This window comes from Pteropus medius, unplaced genomic scaffold (assembly GCF_902729225.1).
Source record: "Pteropus medius unplaced genomic scaffold, Ma_sr-lr_union100, whole genome shotgun sequence".
In the NCBI taxonomy this organism is placed as follows: domain Eukaryota; kingdom Metazoa; phylum Chordata; class Mammalia; order Chiroptera; family Pteropodidae; genus Pteropus; species Pteropus medius.
Window position 1 is genome coordinate 550,733 of NW_024344436.1, and position 27,681 is coordinate 578,413.

The window sequence follows — 27,681 nt, forward strand, 5'->3', positions numbered from 1 at the left end:
GGTTTTGACCTGTGCACTAAATGTAATTTTCATTTGATTCAGTGTATCCCTGAAAAGGTTTGTGTGAGTATATGTGTGCTCATGCGCATGTGCTTATTAAATAGTTTCGCTTGCATGAGCTCCTGAACCCATTTTATTTTCTCCTTAGGCTTAGTAATTTAGACTATTTCAGTGTCTTATACCTCACTTATTTATTTCATGTACTTCAGGTTACCTTTCACTAAAGGTCACTTTCCGAAGATGGCTGAATGTGCACATTTCCATTATGAGAACGTTGAGTTTGGCAGCATACAGGTATGTTTGAAATATTTCCTTCACACTGAATTAAGCTATATCTCTATCTCTATCTCTATACCTGTATCTCTGTATCTCTACATCCATATCTGTATATCTGACTTTCGACACGTAGTAGTTTTTCTATTGGTTTCTTACTGGTTGATGTGAAAACATTTATTCTCTTATATTTATTAATACTTGATTTCTGATGACTCCTATTTCAATTTTATAAGAGAATCAATGTAAATCTCAGAATTTCGATCAGATTCCTAGACAGACTTTACCACTGTTTTATTAGCATGAACTATTCTAGTCGTTACCTGGACTCTTGTGTTAGGTTGTAGAAGTCATAGATAAATCACAGTCTGGGTGAAGCAGAGTAAGGTTTAGGGGTAGGAGTGCTAATGGAATTTTAAAAAAATGTTCTTTCTTGTTGTGAAGTATATTGTGTGTGTGTGCACGCAGGTGTACACCCACATTTGAAAGCCCAGGTTAAGAGAGAAAATAATTTCCTTTGTCCTTCCTATATTGTATTTGCCTTCCCTACTCCAGAGCTTACTTATAACCATGATTTTTTAATATTCATTATTTTTTTATAGTTTTACTATCTCTGTGTATCCCTAATTAACACAATGTTTAGGTTTGCCTGTTTTAGAGCTTTATAGAATTGGAATTACTATCATTCATTCATCTCATTCAAATATTTACTAAGCAAGTACTAGGTACCAACACTGTTTTATGTGCTTTGCCTACGTTAGTGAAATAATAACAAAAACCAGAGACCCATTCTGAGAGAGCATAGAGGCTGGCCAAGAAGCTCAGTGCTGTGGTAAAAAAGAGCAGGACAAGAAGTATCAGGGGTACTGGGGGTGGATCGAAATATTAAACCTGGATGGGTTTTATTATTGAAAGTATTCTTTCTTGCTTCTTTCATTTAACATTATAAAATTTATCCCTGGAGATGTATGTAGTTACAGTTTGTTAAGTTTGTTCACTGATGTATATTAATTCATAGCATGCATATATCACTATTTATCCTTTTGTTTGTTTGTTTGTTTGAAACTTGGATTGTTGCCAGTTTTTGATTATTTTAAACAGCCTCTCTGTGAAAATTGTCGTACACAAATCCTGGTGCACATATGCAGAGATTTCTCACAGTATATACCTGTGAGTGGAATTTCAGGGTTATAGCGTTCTCCCATGTCTAGGTTTACTAAGTAAAGCCAAACTACTTTTTGAAATGATTTACAAGTATATACTCCCAAAAGCAGTAAATGAGAGTTATTGTTCTACATCTTTGCCTACTCTTGGTTGTTTGACACTTGCTAATTTTCACCAATCTGATGGGAATGTAATTCTTTCTCTCACTGTATTTTTAACTTGCAATCCCCTACTTTCTAATGCAGTTGAGCATCTTTTCAAATGTTATTGGGCAGTTGATATTCCTATTTTTTAAAACTCTAGATCAAGTCTTTTGTTCATGTTTTATAGATTTGCTTGTAGTTTTCCTATTCATGGGAATGCTTTATGTGTTTTGGATGTTAGTCCTTTCATGTTGCACCTAGTTCTTTATTGTTTTTCATATGAATGAAAAACACCTTTTCTCACATTGTGGCATTTTTCCCCCCTCTATAATCCCTCCCCACCCCCACTTCCACCCCTGACCTATGGATGTTGCTGTTTCCCTTTAAGAACTGGATCTCTGAAGGCAAGGCATCTCCTCCCACACGCTCACGGCCCGGGGCCTGGTCCCCCACCACCTCGGTACACTTGGGGGGCCTGGCACACCCAGGGCCTGGTGCACCTAGCGGCCTGGCACACTTGGGATATGGTCTGTGGTTCCACCTGGGGCACAAACCTAGGATCTTCTGCGTGTAAAGCAGATGTGCTAATCACTATACTATGGAGCCACCCCATGGCATTTTTTTTTTTAAACTCTATGCTGCTTTTAATATATAGGCATTGTTTACTTTATTTTTTATTTTATGTATTTTATGTAGTTGTATGAGTGTGTAGACCTTCTGGCTTGTAGTTTTTCTGCTATATTTAACATGTTCTTCCCTCTGAAGTTATGAAGATATTGTCCTGTATTTTTTCTAAAAGTTTTATAAGTTTGACTCTAACATTCAAGTTACTTGGAATTAATATTTATGTATAGTGTGAAAAAGAGTGATATTAAAATTTTTGAACAATGTATAGTGATTAGCACGTCTGCTTTACACGCAGAAGGTCCTAGGTTTGTGCCCCAGGTGGAACCACAGACCATTAGTATGACAACCAGACAAGATAGATATTAACCATAGCAATGGAGCCTGAGTCCTGTTAGCCTTCTCCTGTGCAAAACATCACCCCTCTAGTTGTGTGGATTATTGGTGGTCCAGTATTTCAGCATTTTAACACAGTGGTACCTTTTATATTATTATTTTAAAATTTGAACTAGTTGTCTTAGAGTTTTCCAGTGAAACAGAACCAATTTATTTGTATTTGTGTGTGTGCATGCATGTATGTGTGTGCGTAGGGAGGGAGGGGGAGGTGTTTGGGGAAGGGGAAGGAGGGAGAAAGAGAGAGATAGACAGAGAGACAGAGAGAGACAGAGAGAGACAGACTGAGAGATTGGGATTGTTTTTAAGCTATTGGCTCCTGTGATTGTGGAGACATAGTAAGTCTAAAATGTCCAGAGTAGGCCAAAGACCCAGGGAGGAGTGATTGCAGTTTGAATCCAAGGGCAGTATGCTGGCAGAGTTCCTCTTCTTCAGAGGAGGTCAATCTTTTTTTTTTTTATGGGAAGTTCAACTGATTATATGAGGCCCACCTACATTATGGACTGCTTAACTCAAAGTCTACTGAATTAAATGTTCATCTCATCAGGAAACTATTTCATAGAAACATTTGGAATCATGTTGGACCAAAAGTTAACACATAAAATTAAATATCACAGTCTGTCCTTTATCAACTTGGCACTCCTTAAACCATATTTAACCTCTAAACAAAGACAACAACAAGGTCATACTTCTGCCTAATGTGATCAGCTATTTTTCAAAAACACACTCTTTTCCCAGAAGAGGATGCGAAGTCCTCAGGTGATGTTTACTCTTCTTGATATTCCATAATTTAAATTAAACTATGAAGTAAAATTAAAAATACTTAAATCCCATGATATAAATCTTATGTTATACAAGACAAAAAGAGAGGGAAGAAAACAATGATATACGCTATACACACACAAACACATTCATAACAAATTAATGATGAAATACTCATGGCAGTTAGAATCCTAGTTTCTGTAACTGGTCATATGGTTATAGATGGTATTATAACTGTCTTCTTCCACTACTCATTCCATATTTCCTTTGCCCTCAACAATAACTTTAGCTGGTTGTGGTTCTTTACTTGGTGGGGTGACCCAAATTTTCATTCTGGGTCTGGCCATTAATCCTGTTTTAATTGGCCTCTTGTAATTTTTCATTGCATTTAATCACAAGGCATTTCAGGTGTACTCTTTCTTACCTCCATTGTGAAGTAGAAGTTCAGTTTCCGCTTGATAGTCAGAATCAGTCACACCATCCAACACCGTAAATAACTTCCTCCTTTTCCTGTTGATTGAGAGACATAAGGAGCCCAAATGGCAGGGCAGCTATCTTAACTTCCAGTTCAATGAAATTATTGTTTTGTCTTTGGGTGGAAGCATTTCTTCCTTTGGAACTGAGACCTTGAGGCCAGGAGAGCATACAGTCCTGGGGAAAGGAAGGAAAATTTTCGCTAGTGAGTCACATGAGTAATATTGAGTGGTGCCACTCCCATTTCTACCCATCGAGTCTCGTTTCTACAACCTGATTAAATTTAAATACACTAATGACTATTACCAGTAGCAAGGAGAGCATGGCTAGTTCATGGCATGATATGCAATAGAGATACACAAAATATCACCATTGGATCCTTGGAATCAAACACTTATTAGAGACAAGGTTCTTGATGACTGTACACACACATATACACACATATCTTTAAACATTTTTGTCAAACTAATGAGTATAATGAGATTTTCATTTCCCTAATGATTAGTGATGTTGAGCATAATATCATGTGCTTATTATCCATGAGACATAACATAGTTGTAACATTTTTTGATCCGATCTGCCCATCTGTCTTTCAATTGGAAAATTTAATTCATTTCATTTAAAGTAATTACTGATAAGGAAGGACTTCTGTCATTTTGCTGTTTTGTTTTTCATGTGTATTATAGATTTCTTATCCTTCATTTTCTGTATTGCTGTCTTTTGCTTTTAGTTGATTTTTTTTTGTAGTTAAAGGTTTAAATTCCTTTCTCCTTTCCTTTTGTGTATGTTGTTTAGCTACTTTATATCTGGTTACCATGGGGATTACATTTAACATACTAAAATTATAACATTCTAATTTGAATTTGTACCAACTTATCTTTAATAACAAATAAAATCTCTGCCCCTTTATAGCTTGCTTTCCCTCCTTTTGGTTGTTGGTGTAATACAGTTATATTTTTAAACATTATGTGCTCCAAAACATAAACTAATAATTATTTTAAATACATTAGTCTCTTAAATTATATAGAAAACAAAATGCGGAGTTACAAACTGAAGTTACAATGCTAGCTTTTAGATTTATAATTTGAAAAAAGTATATCTCTTAAATCATATAGAAAGCAAAAAATGGAATTACAAAGAGTGGTTACAATATTACTAGCTTTTATAATTGCCCATGTATTTACCTTTACTGAGGTCTTTATTTCTTCATGTGGTTCCTAGTTACTGTCAAGTGTCCTTTCATTTTAGCTTTCAGGACTCCTTGTAGCATTTCTTACAGAATAGGTCTAATGATAATGAATTTCATCAGTTTTTATTTATCTGGGCATGTGTTAATTTATATCTAACTTTTGAAGGATGGTTTTGCTGGATATGGTATTCTTGGTTGACAATTTTATTCTTTCAGCAGTTTGAATATATATTAGCCCACTGCCTTCTGGCCTCCAAAGTTTCTGACATGAAATCTCTTGAGAATCTTATTAAGGATCCATTGTATGTGACTAGTTGCTTCTCTTTTGCTGCTTTTAAGATTCTCTCATTGTATTTGCCTTTTGAAAATTTACTTATTATATTTCCCAAAATGGGTCTCTTTGAGTTCATCTTGGATATTGAGCTTCAGCTTGGATGTTGAGCTTCTTGGATATTTACATTCATGTATTTAGTCATTTGGGGGAATTTTTCAGCCATTATGTCTCTAAACATTCTCTCTGCCTCTTTTCTCTTTATTTTCATTCTGAGACTCCCACAAAGCATTTGGCATAGCGTACCATAGGTCCCTTAGGCTCTATTCATTTTCTTCACTCTTTTTGTTTCTCTTTCTCACACTCAGTACTTTCCATTGTCATACCTTCAAGTTTGCTAATTCTTTCTTCTGCCAGCTCAAATTTGCCCCTAAATCCCTCTTGTGAAATTTTCATTGTAGTTGTACTTTCAGGTACAGAATTTCTTTTTAGGTTTTCTGTTTCTTTGTTGATATTTTCATTTTGTTCATAAATCATTTTCTTAACCTTCTCCACATCGTCTTTTAGTTTTTTGGGTATAATTAAGACACTTGTTTTAAAGTCTTTTTCAAGTATATCCACTATCACTTCTTTTTTAGGGAGAGTTTCTGTTGATTTTATTTTCCTTCGAATGGGCCATACTTTTTTTATTTCTTTGTATGCTTTGTGGGTTTCTTTTTTTTCATTCAAACTGGACATTTCATTGTAATTACGTACATATAACATACAAAGGAAATTTTAATGAACTCTCCTTTGAGTTTTAGCATTGTGTATCTAGTTGAGTTCTCTGCATCTTTACTTAGATGACTCATAATCTTCTCAAGTTTGGCATGCTCAGAACATTCTCCTCTGAAACCTGCTTCTCCTGCTGTCTTCTTCATCTTGGTAAATAGCAACTCTGTCTTTCCAATTCCTGAAATCAGCCAAAACCTTGGAGCCGTTTTCGACTTCTCTCTTTCTGTTATTACTCCTTATATACAGTCCATAGTAACGTTTTTGGCTCCATCTTTAAAATGAATCCAGCATCCGCTTACATCTATTTGTTTCTCTGCTGTCACCTTAATTAGCTATTGTCATTTTAGGGTTAATATTTAACTAGCCTTATGTAGTTGACACAACAGCAAAAATGCTTCTTTTCAAATGTAAGTCAGATCATGTCACTTTTTTAAAACCCTCCAATTACTTCTCATCTTCTTCAAAGTAAGTCAAATTCCTTAAAGTTTCCTACAAAGATTTATAGGATCTACCTTTGACTTCTGACCTCAACTCTGACTTCTCCTCTAAGACATAGTGTTCTGGCTACAGTTACCTCTTCTATTCCTCCGGTATACAGACCTCCTCCTCAAGACCATTGGACGTTCTGTTTCCTCTACTTGGAAAGCTCTTCTTGGATATTCACATAACTTGCTACCTTCTCTCTTTTAAATGCTCACTCAAATGCTATATTCTCAGAGAGAGCGTACTTTCTCCACATAAGAGTGCAATAGTCATCAATATTTCTCATCTCTCTCCTATAATTTATTTTTCTCTATAACACTACCATCTGACATGTTAAATATTTTATTAATATTTATTCTATTTTTTCCTACTTAAGCATCTAAAACAGTTTCTGACCAATAAAAATCACTCAGCAAATATTTGTTGAGTGGATGAATGAATTTATGTTTGAAGAAGAGAAAATTGCTTTGAAAATGATTTTTTAATATTTTGGGATTTTTTTACCATTTAAATTTTGGTTTTGTATGATAAGAGTATATATATTCCTTATATTCTGAATATATGTACATATTTAAATATATAATAAAACATCAAGTATGGATGACAAATACAAATGCAAGTTAAATTCCCATTATGCTCTATCTCTGCCTAGAATTTTTCTATATATGTATTTACAAAATATATAGCAGTATCTCTAGATACAACTTTAGCTATACTATTTACTTACTTTTTAAAAATATAGATGGAATTCTACTGTATATACTGCCTTGGAAATTGCTTTTTTACTTTAAAGTATATCTCAGATAATTTTTTATTTCAATAATTTGGATTTACCTCATTCTTTTTCACAGCTACATAGTATTTTGTTTTATTATTATACCATAATTTATTTAATCAGTTCTCTATTGATGGATATATTCCAAGTTTTACTGATGTGAATATATTTATTAAATAAAATTCTGTAAGGTGATTCAAAGGGTATGTACATTTAAAATGTTGATAGTTGTTGCTAAGTTTGTTTTTGAAATATGCTGTTTTATGCAATGATTAATGATAGTATTTTTTCCTGACAATGAGATAAGCATTATTGATCTTTTTACTTACTGCGCATTTGTATTTCTTTAGTTATGACTGAAATTGTACATTATTTTATGCTTGTAGATCATTTGTATTCCTTTGAATTTCTCTTTTTAATTGTGCCCTGGCAAATGACTAGACAGACAACAAACTGATAAGTCTGGAAATAGATACACAGGTGTACGTACACATTTAATATGGATAAAAGTTAGCATTTTTGGATCCGTGGGAGAACCCAGTACATGTCAGTCAATTTACCATCCATTTGGAAAATAATAAATTGAATTCGTGCCTTACAAGACATCATGAGTTAGGTTCTCTAATCCCCACTTTAGAGATGTATTTTGAGGGATGAGGTGGCGTGCCCAAGTGCCACACAAATCATAAATAGCAGAGCCAGGATTTGAAACAAGGCATGTGTGTTTAAAGTACCCACCGTTAACTATTCCAATTACTGATGATATTATTCCCCTAGTCGCTGCTAAGTATACCGGTGTGTTGTGCATCACATCTAATTAGTTATATAATTCTTTCAATTTCATCCTTTTCTAATCTTATCCATTAGTTTAAGCCTTCATTACTTCTGGTTTTGGCCCTATCATAGTTTTCTTTCCTTTTTTCCCTTTTTATTTAAACCTGGAGATATTTTTCTCTAGCATTGTACCAGGAGTAGCTGTTTCTCTCCTACGCAATTGCCGGGATTAAGCTGAGAACCTTCTAAATCTTGTAACCAATCTTGTTTTCCTCTTTGCATTGCCTCTTAGAAGGCTTAAAGCCAATTTGTAGTCCACTGTTGGCATATTTACAGGCTCCTATGACCTTCTTTCTGTGTGTTGGCTTTCCCCTCCTCTTCTGTCTCCTGAACCTCATTTCCCCTGCACCTACTTTTTTCATGTCTGTATTAAATTTTATCTTTCCCTGCTTGGTGGGATGCATCCATATGTTACCTTTAATCTTTTCTGAAATATTTATAAACAGAAACAATTTTGAGCATCATTTATAGGTTCCTAATAAAACTTTACCACAGTTTTCGAACATGATCCTGTTTCAGTAACTTGGTCTAAAGTACTGCTCCAGTTATTTCAGCCTCTGTGTAAAACCTTCGTTGGCCTTCTACAACCTATTAAATGATCTTGCATATATGCTTCCAATATACCTGTCTTGCCTTTTATTCATGATTCTATATTTTATCAAATTGAACTGTTCATTTATTAAACAAGTCATGATCTTTCCTGTGTTTTAACCTTTTTCCCTATCATATATCAACAATTTGCATATCCTTCAAGGCATGTATCAGATCTAACCAATTTCTTTAAAGCTTTCCTGATCTACTTCTACCTCTAATCCCCAGCAGATGAATTGGTTTCTAAATCATAACACTTTGTATGTTTCCGTGTTAATATAATTCACATAAAAAATTTTACATAACATAAAATTATTTTTTTTATTAAGGTAAGTTCATGTAATATAGAATTCACTATCTTAACCATTTTAAAATATACAATTCAGTGGCTTTTAACACATTTAAAATGTGCAACCATCACTACTATTGAATTCCATAATGTTTCTTTACTTCCAGAGCAACCTCATATCTCTTTAGCAGTCATTCCCTATTACCCTTCTATTCACCCCATGACAACCACTAATTTGCTTTCTGTCTCTATGGATTTGCCTATTCTGGACAGTTCATATAAGTGCAGTTGTACATTATGTTGTGTTTTTTGTTGGCTTCTTTTACTTACCATATTTTCAAGACTCATGTTGTAGAATGGGTCAGTACTTTATTCCTTTCTATAGCTGAATAATTATTTCATTAGTACCACATATCGTTAACCATTTGTCAGTTCGTGGTTATTTACTGTTTCAAATAATGCTACTATAAAAAATCATGTATGATTTTTTGTGTGTGTGAACATGTTTTCAATCCTCTTGATATATATGTCTTTTTGAATATAACCATCCTAATGGGTATGACTAAATGTGCATGTGCTTGTTGTCCATTTATATATCTTCTTTGGAGAAATGTCTGTTCAAGTCCATATTTTAATAGGGTTGTTTGTCTTTTTGTTGATGAGTTGTAAGAGTTCCTTATATTATTCTGAATATTACATTTATACCAGATTCCATATAATTTACAAATATTTTCTCACATCTGTGGGTTCTTTTCACTTTATAGTGTCCTTTGAGGCACAAAAGTTTTTAATTTGATAAAGTCTAATTTATCTATTTTTTCCTTTGGTTGCTTATGTTTTTGTTGTCACATCTTAGAAATCATTGCCTAACCCAAGATCATGAAGATTTACTTCTATGGTTAGTTTTAAGAGTTTTATGGTTTTAGCACTTACATTGGCGTCTTTGACCCGTTTTGAGTTAGTTTTTGTCTATAATGTGATTAGGGGGATCTAAATTCATTCTTTTGAACGTGGATATCCAGTTTTTCTAGCACCATTGATTGGAAAGACTGTTCTTTTCCCCTTGAATGGTCCTGACACTCTGGTTGAAAATCTGTTGACCATAAGATGTATGAGTTTATTTCTGGACACTCAATTCTCTAGTCCTTTCAATTAAATATGTACGGTGCCAGTACTGCACTATTTTAATTACTATAACTTTGTAATGTGTTTTGAAATTGAGAATTATGAGTTTTCCAATTTCGTTCTTCTTTTTCAATATTTGGCTATTCTGGGTCCCTTGTATTAAGATTTTATGACTTTTGCGTCTATGTTCATTGGTGATGTTGACCACATACTATCCTTGTCCACTAGCCTGAGTTTGGGAGATGTCGCTGATTTTTAAAAAATAAATTCCCTGCCATAGTTTGTGGAAATTGAAATGACCTGTTCTTTGAAGGTTTAGTAGAATTTTTTTTTTTTTTAAACACCTTTTGGGCCTGGTTCCTATTAGAGGGCTTAACCTTGAATTACCATTTCAATTTAGGATTTGATTATTGGTCTAGTAAGCTTCTTTTGTGTCTCCTTAGGTCAATTTTTATCATTTATATTTTCTTAGAAAATTGTTCATTTAATATAGGTTTTAAAATTTATGAGAATAATTTCTATACCAGATATTTTTAAAATTTGGTCTTTTTAAGAAACCAGCTTGCAGTTTTATTGATCAATTTGAGCCTGCCTCCCTCCCTACCACTCTCCCTTCCTTCCTTTTTTCCTTCCTTCTCTTCTTCCCTACCTATTTTAATATCCCCAGAATACTAAAATACGTCCCTTTCTTCTCTACCTCTTTCTCTCCATTTTTACATCCCTCCCTCCTTTCCATTCTACATTTTTTTTTTTAAATCATTTTCTTTGTGTCTTGAATTCAAAGTTCAGTTCTTTTATTCCTGGAAAAAACTTATGAATAACAAATATGTACCTACTTGCTGGTCAAAAACTAGCTTTATCTTAAATTAACTTTCTCAAATATTAATATTATGCCATACAGATATCCTTGTTTTTTGAAAGCTCATGTAACACCACTTTTTGTTACGCCACTTTGCTTTTTATAAAAGACCTGCATTAGTACTTATGTTTGCTACCTGAAAGAAATCTGAAGATTTTCACTTTAATGAAAAAAAGATGAAAACTGGCAATAGCATTTAGCATTTGTTTTGCACTAGTTGTTATATAGGCGGTGAGAACCCAGAGCAGTGAGTTTGGCCCTGCTAAGCACCTTCCCTGGGAACCACACTCAGCATCTCAGCATCAAGCTGCCCACAGGTTTGAACTGTGTCTGTGAGCATCTGTGCTTTATCTCAATTGATTTTGTGCATCCATTAGCAAGATGTATCTTAAGATATCAGAAAAGCCTAAGAGAGCTTACAAGGATGTTAAGCTTAGCATAAAACTGGACATAATTATTAAGTGTTCACTTGTGGTGAACGAAATAAAGATATTCTGCATGTGTTGAATTTTGGGTCTGCAAACATTCAAAAATTATAAATTAATGGTAGTTTTTTCTTTGCTTTATGCTCTTTCAGCTTACAAAAGGTTTTGCAGGAATGGTCTACTTTTGGATAGCAAGGGAAACCTGTATATGTTTCTTATCTTTTCTTTAGAGAAATAAAATTCTATACTCTTGAAATTTTATTCATTTTCAGTTATTTTTTTTTTTAATAAGTGCATTTAAGTTTGGACATTTTCCCCTGGATAGTATTTTGAACAAATGTATACGTTTTAAATTTAGTAAATTTATTATCTTTATTACACTTCTACCTGTTCTATTATCTCCAGTGACCAAAAACAAAGGTTTATTCACATTTCACAAAACATTTTTCAGTAAGAAAGAAAACAGTCTCTTGCAATATGCAAAGATATAATCCGTTGATTCTGCTTTATCTGAGGCATTAATCTCTTCCTGCTATGCTTTATGTGGTACTGCCATCTAGTGTGTAGGATACTAAAATATTTGTGTGGTTTATATTTTCTATTATCATTTGCTTGTCTGAAGCTGTGAATTAATAATATTTCTTTTATCTGATCTCATGTAAATCAATAAGTTAAATTAACCTGAATGCAAGAGATCAGGTTTTTATTAAAATGAGGTATAGAAAAAGTATGAATTTAATACCCATGTGTTACGTGTTCGTTACTGAAGTTTCTATGCATGGGCCTTGGAAGTGCTGCTGCCGCTTCACCATCAGATGCACTCTTGCCTTGATAGTGAGAAATGTAGAAAGAAGTTGTAAGGTTTGACCTAAGTGTGAAAATGTTGAGGAATATTAATATAAAATAAAAAGCCCTGACTTTTCCATTTTAAATGAAATAATCAGAATTATAATAAACAAACAGAAACTAATATTTATTGAATGGTTTATGTGAGCCAGATATAATACTAATTACTATTTGTATGTTGTCTTGTTGACTCTTCACAACAGTTTCAGATGAGGAAATTGAAGTAAAAAGAGGTTAAGAACTTACCTGAGATCACAGCTGGTAAGTGGTAGGGTCTGTAGGGTTTGAATCAAGGCCATAGAACCATTCTCCATGTTCTTTTGTAGTGCTAGGAAATAATAAACTGACAAAACTCTTTTTAATAAGAAGGAATAAACCATAGTTTTGACATATCCTACATCTTTAATGTGGTTAAAGGTAGAAAAAGTATGATGCAAAATAGTGCAGTGTAACTTGTGTGATCTTAAGTAAATTTCTTAACTTCTCTAGTTTTTTGAAGTTTACAGAAATATGTATCAGTAACAAGTTTTAGTACCTGTTAGTGAGACTTTTAGTCATTAATAAAAATGAATTAAACCAATGAAAATGTTATTTCCTCTTTCTTGTTAACTCTGCTTTCAGTTTCAAGATTAATTTGTTAAGTTCTCTAGTTTAAATATACCTTATATAGAAATATATGTTAGTATGTGTGTAACCATTTGAAACAAAAGCTGTGTTAATTTTACTTTTCTCACCCCCTACCAAAGAGTTAAGTTTTCCTCCAATCAAAATAAAAATACAAGTCTTACTTTTCCATACATTCTGTAGTATACCTCCTCTTATGCCAGGAAATCATTGTCGTTTGAGGGGAGGATTTGAAATAAGTTTACTTTGTGAGTTATTAGTGCTGCTGTCATCCAAGTATCTCATTTGAGATTACCCAGTCCAAGAGTTAAGTGTGTTAAAATGGTTGAACGTTGAAAAAAATATATCATATATTGGAGTCACATTACACATATAATTTACTTCTAGGAATTTACTTCTAAGAATTTGACCAACCATGCTTGTAAAATAGCATTGTTGAGTCTGAAATTGTCAAGGGTCTGAGATGTTACTCTGCTTATAAGCTAATAAGTTACCTTGCTATAGTTACTCTCCACGTTCACACCCTAACAGAAACGTGAAGTCTGGATCAGAAATCATACTTTTTATTTGCTCGTACAGTAACTGCCTTGGTTCTCTATACCCAAATTCTGCACTGAGAACCAGATATACCTTAGGTGTATAGTGAGGTTTTGTACCACAAGAGACAAATTCTGAAATTATGAAACTTGGAGCTTATATAAGATAGCTGGCACTCTGTCCATTTGCTTCTCTGGATATGGAAAGAGGGACCTTCTCTCTGGGATATAAACATGGCTCTGGGAAGAGAGAAAACTAACTAACTAACTAACTAACTAACTAACTAACTAACTAACTAACACTCTCTGTCTGTCTCTGTCTCTCTGTCTCTCTCTCTGTCAGGATGGCTCTATCTTTAGGATTGGTATTCAGTCATCCTTTAACCTAGTGCTAAAGCTTTGTGCTCAGAAAGTTTTGACCATACAGAAATGTGAAAATATTTATGAAGCATTTGTTTCTTAACAAGTATATATGTTCTAGAGTGAACATCTATAAGATGGGGAGATGTGATTCTGCTGTTGTCATTTCCTATGTATTCTTTATATGGAGGGTTATTCTAGTATCTGCAGGTGAGAAAACCAGTTATTTAATCTGATATTCAATCTAGGAAACAGTGCTCTATTCCAATTCAGGAAGGAAAAACAGACTATTAAGCTTATTAAGATGCATGTAGGTCTCTAGCTTTTTCCAGAGAAATTTGAAGTGCAGTTTTGTCTGTTATTGATTTTTGTCTTATGTGCTGAAATTAGAACTTCTTTCACTTATTACTCATCTGCAGTGTAACTCTAATATAGAGTTATTTTTCCACTTGGCATTCTCAGCTCAGGAGTTTTAAAATAGTATTTTCAGTGTTGAATATTAGGATGTTAATGTTGGGTAGGAGTGGACCACATAAAGTTGTGAAATAAATTATTTTTCATGTTTCTACATCTACTACAGGCTACAGAGATAAAAGAAACTGTTCACAAACTCCAGAGGAATGTCACAGTGAAATTGCAACCGGAATAGAACTATAAAAAATGAATAAAAGAAGAGAACTCTCTCTATGCCCTGTTTGCAATCTGTTGATTAGGCTTTGATGAATGTTTTTTTTTTTTTTTTATTTGGGTGGGATGATGTATTTTTACCCTGATTTATGCAACTGATTTTCATTCTTCATGTAGAGAAAGGACTTCTGAACATTTGAAGGCTTTCTGTATAGACTTGTATTTTTAAAGATCCTAACAACAGTAATTGCAGATTGGTTTCCATGGTGATAGGAAAGTGAATTCAGTATAGGAAAAATAACTCCAAAAATAGATTTGTAAGTAATCTAGAAGTATGGGACTTGGAAATTCTGTTTTATATTCCTTATAGACAAAGGATTGCGATATCATTAACATAATTTAAATCATTATATTTATGTTATTCAGTAGACTAATATAGCCTAATTGTTCATAGTGTACACTCTTGGAACAGGTGGTTCAGGTACTGTATGAAATACTGATGTTCCGACTTGTGCATAGGATGTCTTAAAACCCAAAAACAATTCATTCAGAATGGTTTTATTGAATACCTTGTATATGTTAGATACTTGTGTGAGTATCATTGATGAAATAGATAAGAGATTCTCACCTCAGGAGAAGCAAGCTATATACCAATAAACATAAGATAAGAAAAATGTTATACTTGTTGTAAGAGTGCTTGTAGGTATTCAAAGATAAGACAGTTTATATCCAGTAGCATTCAAGGAAAGCTTTATTGAAGATTGAAAAGATTTTAGATATGCAGAGATAGCAGTGTAGAGCATTGAGACAATGTACCTTGGAAGGGAAGGGGATGAATGAGTTAGACTGATTGCGGGGAAACATGGTTTAGAAGATCACTTGGAGAAGTGCCATTCTTCAAAGTTCATCCAAGGTACTTGGACTTCCCATTTAAATTACTTTCTTAGTAGAAATCAAGAAAGTATTAAGGAATTTTAAGAAGAAAATACCATGATCAGTGTGTAAGGGAAGTGGAGAGAGCCCAGTTGGAAGACTTCTGTAATCATCTAGCCTGCAGTCATCTAGACCAGATGCTATAAGGCTCAGAACCAGGGAAATAGCAGTGGAGAAGGGAAAAAAGGGACAAGTGTGAGAGGCAAGTTTGAGGAGACAGGGGAGATTAAGAAATCAAATGTTGAGATTAGATCTGGACACTGAGAATATAAAGAGAAAGGATGTGTGGAGAGGTGGAATGGTAGAGGAATCTAGGATGATTAGGTTGGTCAGCTGGATGAATGATTATGCTATTTATTTGCTTTGGGAATAAAGGAGGAAGAAGAGAATATGTGAAGAAAGATAATGAATTCAGCTTTGAAAATTAGTATTATCTTCCAATGAAACAGTATTTGCTTATTTAGTTATTCATCAAATAATTAATAATCCTTACTTAAATTCCAGATACCTTTCAAGATGTCGGTGTAGGCATACACCTGTCTCATTTTTCCCCTTATATATTATGGTTAAAAATCTGTCGAATGTGTATTACAAATGTTTTTATTCCTGTTTGTAACTCATCTTTTCACTTGGCTTATGGTATCTCTTTTGTGCTAACTTTAAAAATTTTGATGTAGTCTGTTTTATCAGTCTTTAATTTTGCCCTGTTCTTGTTTTAGCTAAGAAATTCTTTCCCTGCCCTGTGGGCATAAAGACATTATCCTGTGTTTTTATTCTTACTCTTATTCTATGTTTTAAATTTTTGATTTTTACACTTAGGTGTTTAATTTGCCTGGAATTATTGTTTAGATACCTACTTTTTAAAGTTATCTTAGACCATTGACTAATACTGGTAGTATTTCTTTTTCCCAGTAGTTTATAAGGTCCAGTCTGTCATATATATTGTCCAGATATGTGTGCCAGTTATCTGGCGGTCTTTTGTGATCCATGGTCTATCCCTTTGCCAGTATCACACTATTTTAATTAATAGATTTCTGTTCATTCTTATATAACAGACACCTCAAAACATAGTGACCTTAAATGACAACTATTTTATTATTTCATGATTCCTTGGATTGACTCAGATGAGCAGTTCTCTGTTGGTGTCCTCTGAGTTCTCTCATGCAACTATAGTCGTGTGTCGATAGCAGCTGGAGCTGGATGTTTGGTGCTCCAGTGATCCTCCACGTGGTCTTTTTGTCTGTATGGTGTTTCATCCTTCAGGGACTTTGCACGTGCTCTTTCGCCAATAGTGTAACTATAGACCTTTGACATGATAGCTTAGGGTTCTAAGACTAAGTAAGCAGAAGCTGGTTAGATCTTTTAATTGCCAGTCTTAGAAGTACGAGAACGTTGCTTTCTCCACATTTTATTGGTTCAAACAGTTATAAGTGTAACATAAATTCAAAAGGAGGAGAGAAAAGCTCTTCCCCTTGATGGGAGGAATAGCAAGCTAATACAGAGAGGCGCCGAATTGTAGCCTCCTAATAAGTCTTGATATCTGGTAGGGGAAATCTCCTGACTTCATCAAAATTACCTTGGTTATTTTTGGCCCATATACATTTTAGATTTCTTCTGACAGATCCTGTGAAGAAAAAAACAAGTTACTGAATTGCATTTAATTTGTAGGTTAATTCATGGATAATTATTGAATTTTTAAGTCTATTTGGATTTATTTATATCTTCCTACACATCTTCGAATAATGTTTGGTGATTTTCTCTGATATTCTTTACTTTTTGGGGGGTGATTTTTAGGTACCTTACAGTTTCGATTGCTAATATGAATGTGATATTTTTTCAATTTCCATTTAAAATTAGATTCTATTAATTACTGAAATGCTGGTGATTTTTTTCACAGTAAAAATATCATGTTTAAAACAGATTTATTGAGATATAACTCATATATATAATAACTTTACCAATTTAAAGTATACATTTCACTATTTTTTAAAGCGTATTCACAGTGTTGTACAACCATAACCAAAGTCTAATTTTAGAATATTTTCTTCACTCCAAAAAGAAACCCTGTATCCATTATCAGTCATTTACTTTTCCTCGTAAAATATGCTCCTCACACCCCTCAGCTTGGGTAACCGCTAATCTACTTTCTGTTTTTATGGATTTGTCTATTCTGGACATTTCATATAAACAGAATCATATAACGCAATCTTTTGTGACTGGCTTTTTTCACTTAGCATAATGTTTTCAAAGTTCATCCAAGATATAGCACACATCAGTATTTTATTGTTTTTATCATTAAATAATGTTTCATCGTATGGCTACACACTGTATTTTATGCATTTTTAATTTCACATTTTAAAGTTAATACTTCTGAGAGATTTCCACTTTGGGGAAGATGAAGTAGACTGTAGTAAGTTTCCCATTTTTTAAAAAATCGTTTTACATGTGCAATTCAATGACATTAAGTACATTCACACCGTTATAAAAAAAAAAAATCACTACTGTTCATCTCCAGAATTTTTCATCAACACAAACTAAGGAATACAAGGATGATTCGGCATATGAAATAATCAATGTAATATACCACATTAACTGGATGAATGAAAAAAAAAAACATGTGTTCATCTCTGTAGGTATCAAAAAAGCATTTGACAAATTTAGTACCCTTTCATTATAAAAATACTCAACAAACTAAGAGACCGAACATAAAAAACCCACAGGTAACATCATATCATTGGCAAAAAACTGAAAGCGTTTCCTCTAACATCAGGAGCAAGGTGAGAATGCCTGATTTTACCACTTCTATTCAACATAGTATTGGAAGTCCTAGGCAGAGCAATGAGGCAAGAAATAGAAATAAAAAGCATCCAGATTAGAAAGAAAGAAGTAAAATGATCTCTGTTCACAAATGATATGATGTTATATGTAGAAAATCAAAGATTTTACAAGAAAACTCAAATAATTCAGAAATGCAGAATGTAAAATTAACAATCACATATCAGTTATGTTTCTATATACTAACAAGGAACAATCTGAAAAAGGAAATTAAGAAAATGATTTCATTTACAATAGCATCAAAAACTATAAAATACTTAGGAATAAACTTAAGAAAGCGAAAGACTTGTACTCAGAAGCTGCAACATTTTGCTGAAAAAATCTAAAGAAGTCCTAATAAATGTAAAGACATCTTGGGTTTCGTGGATTAGAAGACTTAATATTGTTAAAATGACAGTGCTACGCAAAGTCATCTACATCTTTAGTACAACCCTGTCAAAATCCTAGTGGCGTTTTTTTTTTTTTTTTGAAGAAATAGAAAAACTTACTTTTAAAATTCATATGAATTCTCAAGGGACCTTAAATAGCCAAAACAATCTTGAAGAAAAACAGGATTGAAGAACTCACACTTTTTAATTTCAAAGCTTACCACAAAGCTAAGATAATTAAAACTTTTTGGTACTGGCACAGAAGATGTATGGATGAATAGAATAGAGAGCCCCAAAGTAAATCCTCACATTTATGGCCCGTTGATGGCAATGAGATTACCAAGTCCATTTAATGAAGGAAAGGACAGCATTTTCAACAAGTGGTGTTGGGAAAACTGGATATCCACAGGCAAAAAGAATGATGTTAGATCCCTACCTTAAACCGAATGCAAAAATGAACTAAAAATCTAAGATCTAAATGTGAAAACAAAAACTATAAAACTTAGAGGAATATATATGAGAAAATCTTCGTGACATCAGATTTGGCAGTGATTTCTTTGTGATTTCTTTCCAAAAGTGAAGGGGAATAAAAAGGATAAATTTGACTTCATCAAAATTAAAAACCTTAGACATCAGAGGGCATTATTAAGAGTGAAAGTCAACCCATAAAATAAGAGAAAATATTTGCAAATCATATGTCTGATACAGGATTAATATCTGAACTATATAAAGAACTTTTACAACTCAGAACAACAGAAAAACCTTAATTCACAAATGAGCAAAGAACTTAAATTGACATGTCTCTAAAGAAGATATACAGCTGACCAATAAGCATGAAAAGGTGTTAATCCATATTGAAAATAGTGTATTGAAGTCTCCTACTATTATCGTTAAGCTGTCTATTTGTTCCTTCATTCCTGTCAGTGTTTGCTTTATATATTTTGGGACTCTTTTGCTTGGTTCATATATTTTTTTCCTCAGCTTTATTGATGTATGATCAATAAAAATTCTACAGGTTTCCTTTGCTATCCAAAGGTAGAACATTCCTGTGAAACTTCTCATAAACAAAAATGGCATAAAGCAAAGAAGCAATTATTATTAATTTTTATGGAAAAATTTTGAGTGTTCCCGACCCAAAATTCAATGCACGCACACTGTCATTATTTTATTCACTGTGATCAAAACGCTTAGTTACATCCAGTTTTACACTAAGCATTACACCCTTATGAGCTCTCTTAGACTTTTCTGAGACATTTGTTAGATTCTTTTCATCTATAGTTAGTTCAAGTCCAGTGTTTCCTGTCTATTTTACGTCTGGATGATCTATCCATTGTCGAGTGGGATATTAAAGTTTGTCATTATCATCGTGTTGCTATTTATTTCTTCTTTCACTTCCATTAATATTTGCTTAATATATTAGGTGTCCGCTATTGGGAGCATAAATATTTACAATTTGTACATCTTCTTGATGAATTGACCCTTTATCTTTATATCAAGATCTCGTTTGTCTGTTGTGACAGTTTTTAACAGGAAGTCTACTTTATCTAATATAAGTATAGTCACCCCTCCAATATTTTGGTTTACATTTGCATGAAAAATCTCTTCCTATCCTTTCACTTTTAGCCTATATGTGTCTTTTGGACAAGTTATAGCTGAATCTTGTTTTCCATCCATTTAATTGCTCTTTTTTCAATGAGGAATTTAATCTATTCATATTTAAAGTAATTATTGATAGGTCAGGACTTACTAGTGCCATTTTGTTAGTTGTTTTTAGTTTGATTTTTAGTTTTTTGTTACCTTCTTCCTCTCTGGCTGTCTGCCTCGGTGATTTGATGACTATTTGCAGCATTATGCTTTTATTCCTTTCTTATTTTTTGTATGTCTGCTGCAATTTCTTTCTTTGTGATTACTGTGTGGTTCATATAGAATATCTTATTATCATAACATCTTACTTTAAGCTGATAACAAATTAAGTTAAATAGAAAAACTATACTTCCTCTCTCACACATTTTTGGTTATTGATATTACAAATTATGGATTTTATATTGTGTATCCATTTAAAACTATTACAGTTATAGTTATTGCAGTTATAGTTATTGTTTACTTTTTAATTTTTATGGAAGAGGGTAAAAAGTGATTTATATACCACTATTACAATATTAGGGTATTCTGAATTTGACTTTATCAGTGAGTTTTATTCATTTATATATTTTTACCTTGTGATTTTGTACCTTTTTATTTCTGTTTGAAGAACTTCTTTTGCAATTTCTTGTAATATAGGTCTAATAATGAACTTTGTTAGCTTTTATTTGTTTGACAGTGCCTTTATTTCTTCCTCCTTTTAGACAGGTAGCTTTGCCAGGTATGGTATTCTCGTTTCACAGTTCCCACCCCACCCCCGCCCCAATATTTTGAACATATCTTCTCACTATCTCTTTGTCTACAAAGTTTCTCCTGAGAAATCCGATAGCCTTATGGGGCTCCCTTGTATTTGAGAGTGTTTTCTCTTGTTGCTTTCAAAATTTTATTGTTTTGCTTGATTTTTGATAGTTCGATTATAATGTGTCATGGCGATGTTTTCTTTGGATTATGTTTGGGGACATTTGGATATCCATGTTTCTTCTTAGATTTGGGATGTTTTCAGCTTTCTTTTTAAAGTAAATTTTCTGCCCATTTTTCTCCCTCTTATTTTTCAGGGTCTTAAGTAATGAATGTTTTGTCATTTGTTGGTACCCCTACATTCTTCAGTCTTTCTTAACTCTTTTTCATTCATTTTTATTTTTGCTCCTTTGACTGAATAATTTCAAATGACCCGTCTTTCAGTTCATTGAGTCTTTCTTTTACTTGCTGAGTCTGTTGTTGAAGCTCTCAGTTGATTTATTTTTCGGTGTAGTCATTATGTTTTTTAGCTCTATGATTTGTTTTTTTTGTTTGTTTGTTTGTTTTTATGATTTAGTTTTACTCTATGATTTGTTTCTTTGTTAAACTTTTCCTTTTGTTCATGTGTTTTCTTAATTTTATTTAGTTGTCTGTGTTTTCTTGTATTTTATTGAACTTCTGTAAGATGATTATTTAGAATTCTTTGTCAGCTCATAGATCTCCATTTTTTAGGATTTGTTAATAGATTTTTATTTACCTTTGGTGGTGTCATGTTTCCCTAATTTGTCATTGTCTTTGTGTGCTTGCGTTGATGTCTGTGCATTTGTAGAAGTGGTCACCTCTTCTAGTCATTTTTGTTTGTTTTGGAAGGGAAAGACTTTTATTAGTCAGCCCAGCTTGTGGTTTTGAGTTGGCCACTTGGTACTGTCTGTGGGGAGGTGGGGCTTGCTGCTGGGGTCTTCAGTGGATAGGGCTGCTGCCTATTGTCTGAGTTCAGATAGGGTCACTGATGGGGCTCACAATCAGGCAGGACCACTTTCTGGGCTTCGTTACGTAGGCTATACCTAGCTGGGCTCTGTAATTGTCTCTGGTCAGTTGTGACTACAGGCTGTACTCCCTGATCAGTTGGTGCCTCTGACTGAGTTGCTGGGCTCCGTGATTGGGTGAGACTGAGGCTGTTCTGTGCATTTGGGTGGGGTCATAAGCTTGGCTTTGTGATCATGGATTGGGGCTTGTAGACTTTGCCACTTATTTGTGTGGGGTAAATGGCTGGATTCTCCATCCAGGCAGGGCTGCTGATCAGGAGTGATCACTGGATTCTCAGGCTGGGCAGGACCACAAGCATTGCCTTGCAGTTAAGCGTGGCTTTTGTTTGCATTCTGTAATTGATTAGGGCCACTGACTATGTTTTGTGGTAGGCTGATCTGTTTATTGGGGTCTCCAGCTGTGTGAACTGATAATTGTGTCCCTGGCCTTACATGGCCACCATTTTGGCTCTGTGGTTAGGTGGAGCTGCTGGCTGGGTTCTCTGGTTGGAACATGGTGCCACCTCCAAGGTCCATTCACTGGTTTTTCTGTGTCCTGTTCCCCTTCTTTGTTACTAGGCGACTTCAGGTGGCATACCTCTGCCATTTCCCCCTATGTCTCCTATGAGACAAGACAGAGGTGGGCCTCTTGAGGTTTGCCCCCAAACACTGGAGAAGTTAGATATCCATCTTGGGCTTTGTTGTTGTTTTTTTTAACCTCTAGGAGAAACCATATTCTCAGAGAATCCCTCTTACTGGGATTCTCTGCTGGCCTGGGGGAGAGGTGATGCAGTTAGAGTGAAACCACTGTCTTACCCATCAAATGCAACTTTTCTTTTTTTTTTTGGCCTCACTGTGCCTCTGGGTTCTGGTATTTTCATAGAGGTGTTCTTGTTAATGGATAGTTGCTAACCCTTATTTTTGTGAAGGGGTTTAGAGTTGGTTCTCTTTCATTTCTCCATATTCTGATTTCACTCCTCAAATATCTCTTTATGTCCATCTCTTTTTTCTTCTGAGATTTCCATAATGCATGATCCCCTTGATGGTGTCCTGCAGGTCCCTTAAGCACTTTTCACTTTTTAAAATTCCTCTTTCTTTCTGATTTTTTTGGTTGTATACTTTCATTTATCCTTTTTTTTAAAGTAAGTTGACTCTTTTTCCTACCCCAATCTGCTGTTGATGCCTTTTAGTGAAATTTTTGTTTTTGTTATTGATTTGTCATCCACCAAATTTATGTTTGATTCTCACTCTTTCCATTGACATCAGTTTTCCTTCTGAATGACCCATGTCTTCCCCTGTTTTTGTATATCTTGTGATTTTTTGTTGTTGTTGCTTACTGGGCATTTGAATATTGTAATGTCGTAATCCTGGAAATCTGATTCCACCCCTTTCTACAGTTTTGCTGTTTTTATTTTTTATTTTTATTTTTTTTAGGAAGGCTGTAGTTGTTTGTTTAGTGTAACAGACTGTTTTTGCAAAGATTGTATTCTCTGTCATGGGTGCTCACTGAAGTCTCTTCTTTTAGCTTGTGTTCAGGTAGTGTTTTGTTTTGTTTTGTTTTGTTTTCTTTTTTTTTTTTCTTTTTTTTTCCAGGAAATCCTTTGAATGCCAGGAGCTAAAAATAAAAAATCAATCAATCAAAAAGCCACCTTCTCCAGTATTTGCACATTTCCTCACTCAACACAAAAGATTAGTTAGACATTAAAGATTAGGATATTCTCATAGCTTTCATGTGCATGTTTGACCCTAGATATGTTCATGGGTTTCTAAATGCCCTTGTATACACAGTTACTTTTGAATGTCTCAGTTCTCTCCTATCTCAGCGTTCTTGCCCTGTTTCCCATCTATAGCAGTTAGCTGCTCCTGCTTGGGGAGACTTCACATACTTCACGGTTCATCTCTCTCAGTTCTCTTGCTCGTCCCCCAGCCTTTGGTGTACTGACAATATATACTTGGTGAATACCTGTGGGAATCAGTTGTTGGGTGGGTGGACTATCTGTTATGAGGTATTCCTTTCATTTTAGTTTATCACTCCAGCCACATGCAGTAATTCAGAGTTTGGCTGATTTTTCCTTACCCTGCTAAGACAGATTCTTTATCTTCCTCCATCTTTGCCAAGCATCTGAGCACATTAATGAGTCTCTTTAGTCTCATGAAAGTCCTGTCACTTTCTGCAACTTAGGTTTCATTTCACCCTTAATTTTTTTTACCTAAAAAAAAAAAACAATAAAACCCTGTGATTTTGTAGTTAATCTGGCTTATTTTGACTAGTGTGAGAATAATTGTTATCTCCTGTAAACTTCTCTTAATACCAGAAGGTATTTTTTTTAATACTTCTGTGATATTGCTTTCAAAAAAGAGAATATATCTTCATCAACCTTAAATTTCTTATAACATTAACTGTAATGATAGGTAACATTTATTAATAACTCACTAAGTGCCAGGCACAATGGTGAATACTTTAAATGCATTATTTCATTTAATACTCACAAACTTGAGAATAAGAATTTTAAATGATCTCCATTTTCTAGATGAAAGATTAAGTAAGAAGGTCAGTATTACACAACTAGTTAGTGGCACTTTTGAACTCAGGGTTATTGGTCTCTGGAGCAAACTGAGTTTTTAAATTCACATCCCTAGATGGGGTAGGTATGTAAGATAAATGAATGCAGTGAATAGGATATAAAATATAACAAAGAAAGCAGTATGATGGATGAAAGTTAACATTTAGTCTAGTTACTGGCAAAAAAAACAAAAAAAGAATAATTAGTTGTGTGGAGAACACATACTTTCTTTAAAGGGATCAGTCACTTCTTAGCTCCAGCCAGTTATTGCCCATGTGAGAATATGGGTCCAGTATTTCAGATTTCCTGATTTTTCAATAGAAGCCATATGAAACCACTCAGTTTCTAAATGTTAGCTGGTGGTTCAAATAAAAATAAAATTCAGTATGCAGACCTACATGGTGAGTCTAAAATAAAACATATCTGCAAGCTCAGCCTGTTCTCCGGGCAGCCAGTTTGCAATCCTTGCAATAGAGCCTGAATTCTGTTAAACCAGTTGGTTATGCTGTCTATTAGTGCCCACCTTATGCCTTCCTTTCGCCTATGTGCTATAAATGATGGAAGTGAAAACCTTCTCTTGAATGCATGTATTTTATTTATTGCTGTTATGCAGTTGTGTTGGTTCAGATATAAGCTACAAAGACAATTCTTAGAAACTTTTTTAAAAATCTTGAATTCTTCATTTTATCTGTCTTAAACAAGAGTTCTACTATGAAGCACATCTTACATTAAGTCAATGTGAGGTTCCAAGCATTACTGAATAGTTTATTCTTGTTCATTAATTATGACTTCATCTCTCTTTCTTCTACCCTTTCTTCTTTGATACAGCTTTCACTTTCAGAAGAGCAGAATGACGTAACGAAAAATGGCTGTGAATCTAAAGAGCTGGTCTACCTCGTGCACATTGCTTGTCAGGTAACTTTGTGGCTCTGTTCTCCATTTCACATAAAATTTAATTATTTTGAGTGATTATTAAATTCCTTTCTATAATGCATTTCTCATATTGCCTGATAGAATCCACAGAAGGATACTTGTACAATATTGTAATGGAATTTGACAACGAATGACTATTGTTAAGCAAGGGAAATGAATGTGTTCATATAGTACTGTGGAATACATAGTTTAGTTTAGTACTGCAATTTGCATATCTTCTCTCTGCATTTTAAGAAAGTTTTTAAGGCTTTAGACATTTATGAATGACAGACAGTAGTGAATATGGTAACACAGATGTTTTATTCTTCCTCACAGTCATTTTGGTATTTTTGCATGTACTCAGAGTTGAAACATAATCAGTCTTATAGATATTTAATTTACATACTTAAATGAAAATTTTTCTTGTAAAAGTAAAGGAAATATATTATTTATTGATGATAAGATTATAAGAACACACATAATAAAAGAGCAGACCAAGTTGTTTCTGCCACAGATGCTCACCTTTCTGACCAAGACTATAAGTTCCGCTGTGATATAACAATAGGAAATGTGAATGCTGTAGAAGTGTGCTATTTCTTGATGCTTAGTAGAACTTTTTTGAAGGTAATTACTATGACTTGCTCATAATGAAACTTAAAGTATGTCATTTGTAGTGTTGATTATTTCTTCCATCAAATAAGCAAGTAGTAGTTTATTGGTTCACTGTTTACTGACCCTTCTATTTTTGAATTAGCCATTGTAATGCAAGTGTTTTCAAGGAAAACTTTATTATATACAAAGTTTTTAGTTTGGGGGGAGAGAGTAAGATAGGGGCATTTATGGTTTTTTCCCCCCAAAATATTATTAATATTCCTGAAATTAAAAATTAAATAATCTGGAAAAGTCTAATGCTTATCTCATATGAGAGATACTTAGTCTTGGTGACCATAAGGAAAATCTTTTAGAATTAAATAATTTTATTTATAGGTGTCAGAATATGATATTGGAAATTGAATTTAGCTTGTATGTAAGATACTGGAAATTGAAATTAGCTTATATGTAAATAAGATGTCCAAAGTTATATATTGTTTATTTGTGTTTTATTGTATGCCATCTTGGTTCCTTTGAGCAAGTAGGCAACTCTGAATCACTGAGTTTCATGTCATATTTCATAAAATTCTTCCATTTGGTAAGTTAAATTTTAAGTGAAACTATCAAGAGCTTTTATAATGAGCCTTTACTAATAGATGAATATAAAAAATATCTTCTTTATCTAGAGTACATGGTTGACATGTTGTAATGAATTTATTCATCTCTCTATAGCTTAACACCCTTTAGCACCTTTTCTTCTCACTGTTCATTTCCTTATGTTTTGACAATGCAACTATTTTTATTCTCATAAGCAAAACAATGTCTCAAATGTCCGTGCTGTTTTTTAAAAATTACCTTCAAAAGTTAACCATGGTATTTTGGTACCATGCATTAGCATGTATAATTATTTGATTATACTTCCATGATTATACTTCCGTGACCTAGATAGTTAGGCTGTTTCTGGGTTGTAAATATCTTGTCAAGCTGCTTAGAAAATTTCAGACTACTTGATATACTATTTATTACATCAAAGTAGTAATTTGCCACATTGTATTAATGCCAGCGCACTTCTTCTCTGCCTCACCGTAAGTAGTCATTGATGTGTTCCCGTGGATTATTTCCGTATTCTTGCCACATATGTCAGCCATAAACCATATTACATGAGAATCATATTTTTTATAACTAAGAAAGATTCATAGTCAAGCCCTTTAATTTTGCTAATGAGGAGATTGAGGCCCAAATTACTGAAGTAGCTTTCCTAAACTGTATGAAATCTTAGCAGGAGCTGCTAAGGACTTAAGTTTTGTGATTGCTAGCTTTTCCAACATCTCCTTGGAATTTGCAGTCTACAACAGATTTGGGAGATTGCTTAGTCTTCAGATAAGATCACTATTACACACTGATGTAATCTGTCCATTCTAGAAGCTGTTAATTCACATATTTCATATTTTTGCTAATTTCTAATTTTAAATAATGTACTCTTGAAATTCTTTATTCATTTAGCCAAAATTCTTGGTCCTTCATTTTAACCCACTCTCTTCCCTTGTTCTTTATCTTAGAAAATGGCTAGTTTTGATCTTTTTCCTTTCTGTAGGTTAAGCGATAATAATTCCTATAGGTATTATCTTTGAAC

At 33.7% G+C, this 27,681-nt stretch overlaps 1 protein-coding gene across 5 annotated transcripts in view; it reads left to right on the forward strand.

The window, feature by feature from the left end:
* Positions 1-27,681, forward strand: part of ARHGAP32 (Rho GTPase activating protein 32) — a 277,299-nt gene that overhangs the window by 137,610 nt on the left and 112,008 nt on the right. For all 5 annotated transcript variants that reach the window (XM_039872712.1, XM_039872714.1, XM_039872716.1 and 2 more), the window contains 2 exons: positions 210-294; positions 25,374-25,460. In XM_039872712.1, coding sequence (XP_039728646.1) covers positions 210-294; positions 25,374-25,460 — 172 coding nt within the window. The remainder of the gene's footprint in view (positions 1-209; positions 295-25,373; positions 25,461-27,681) is intronic.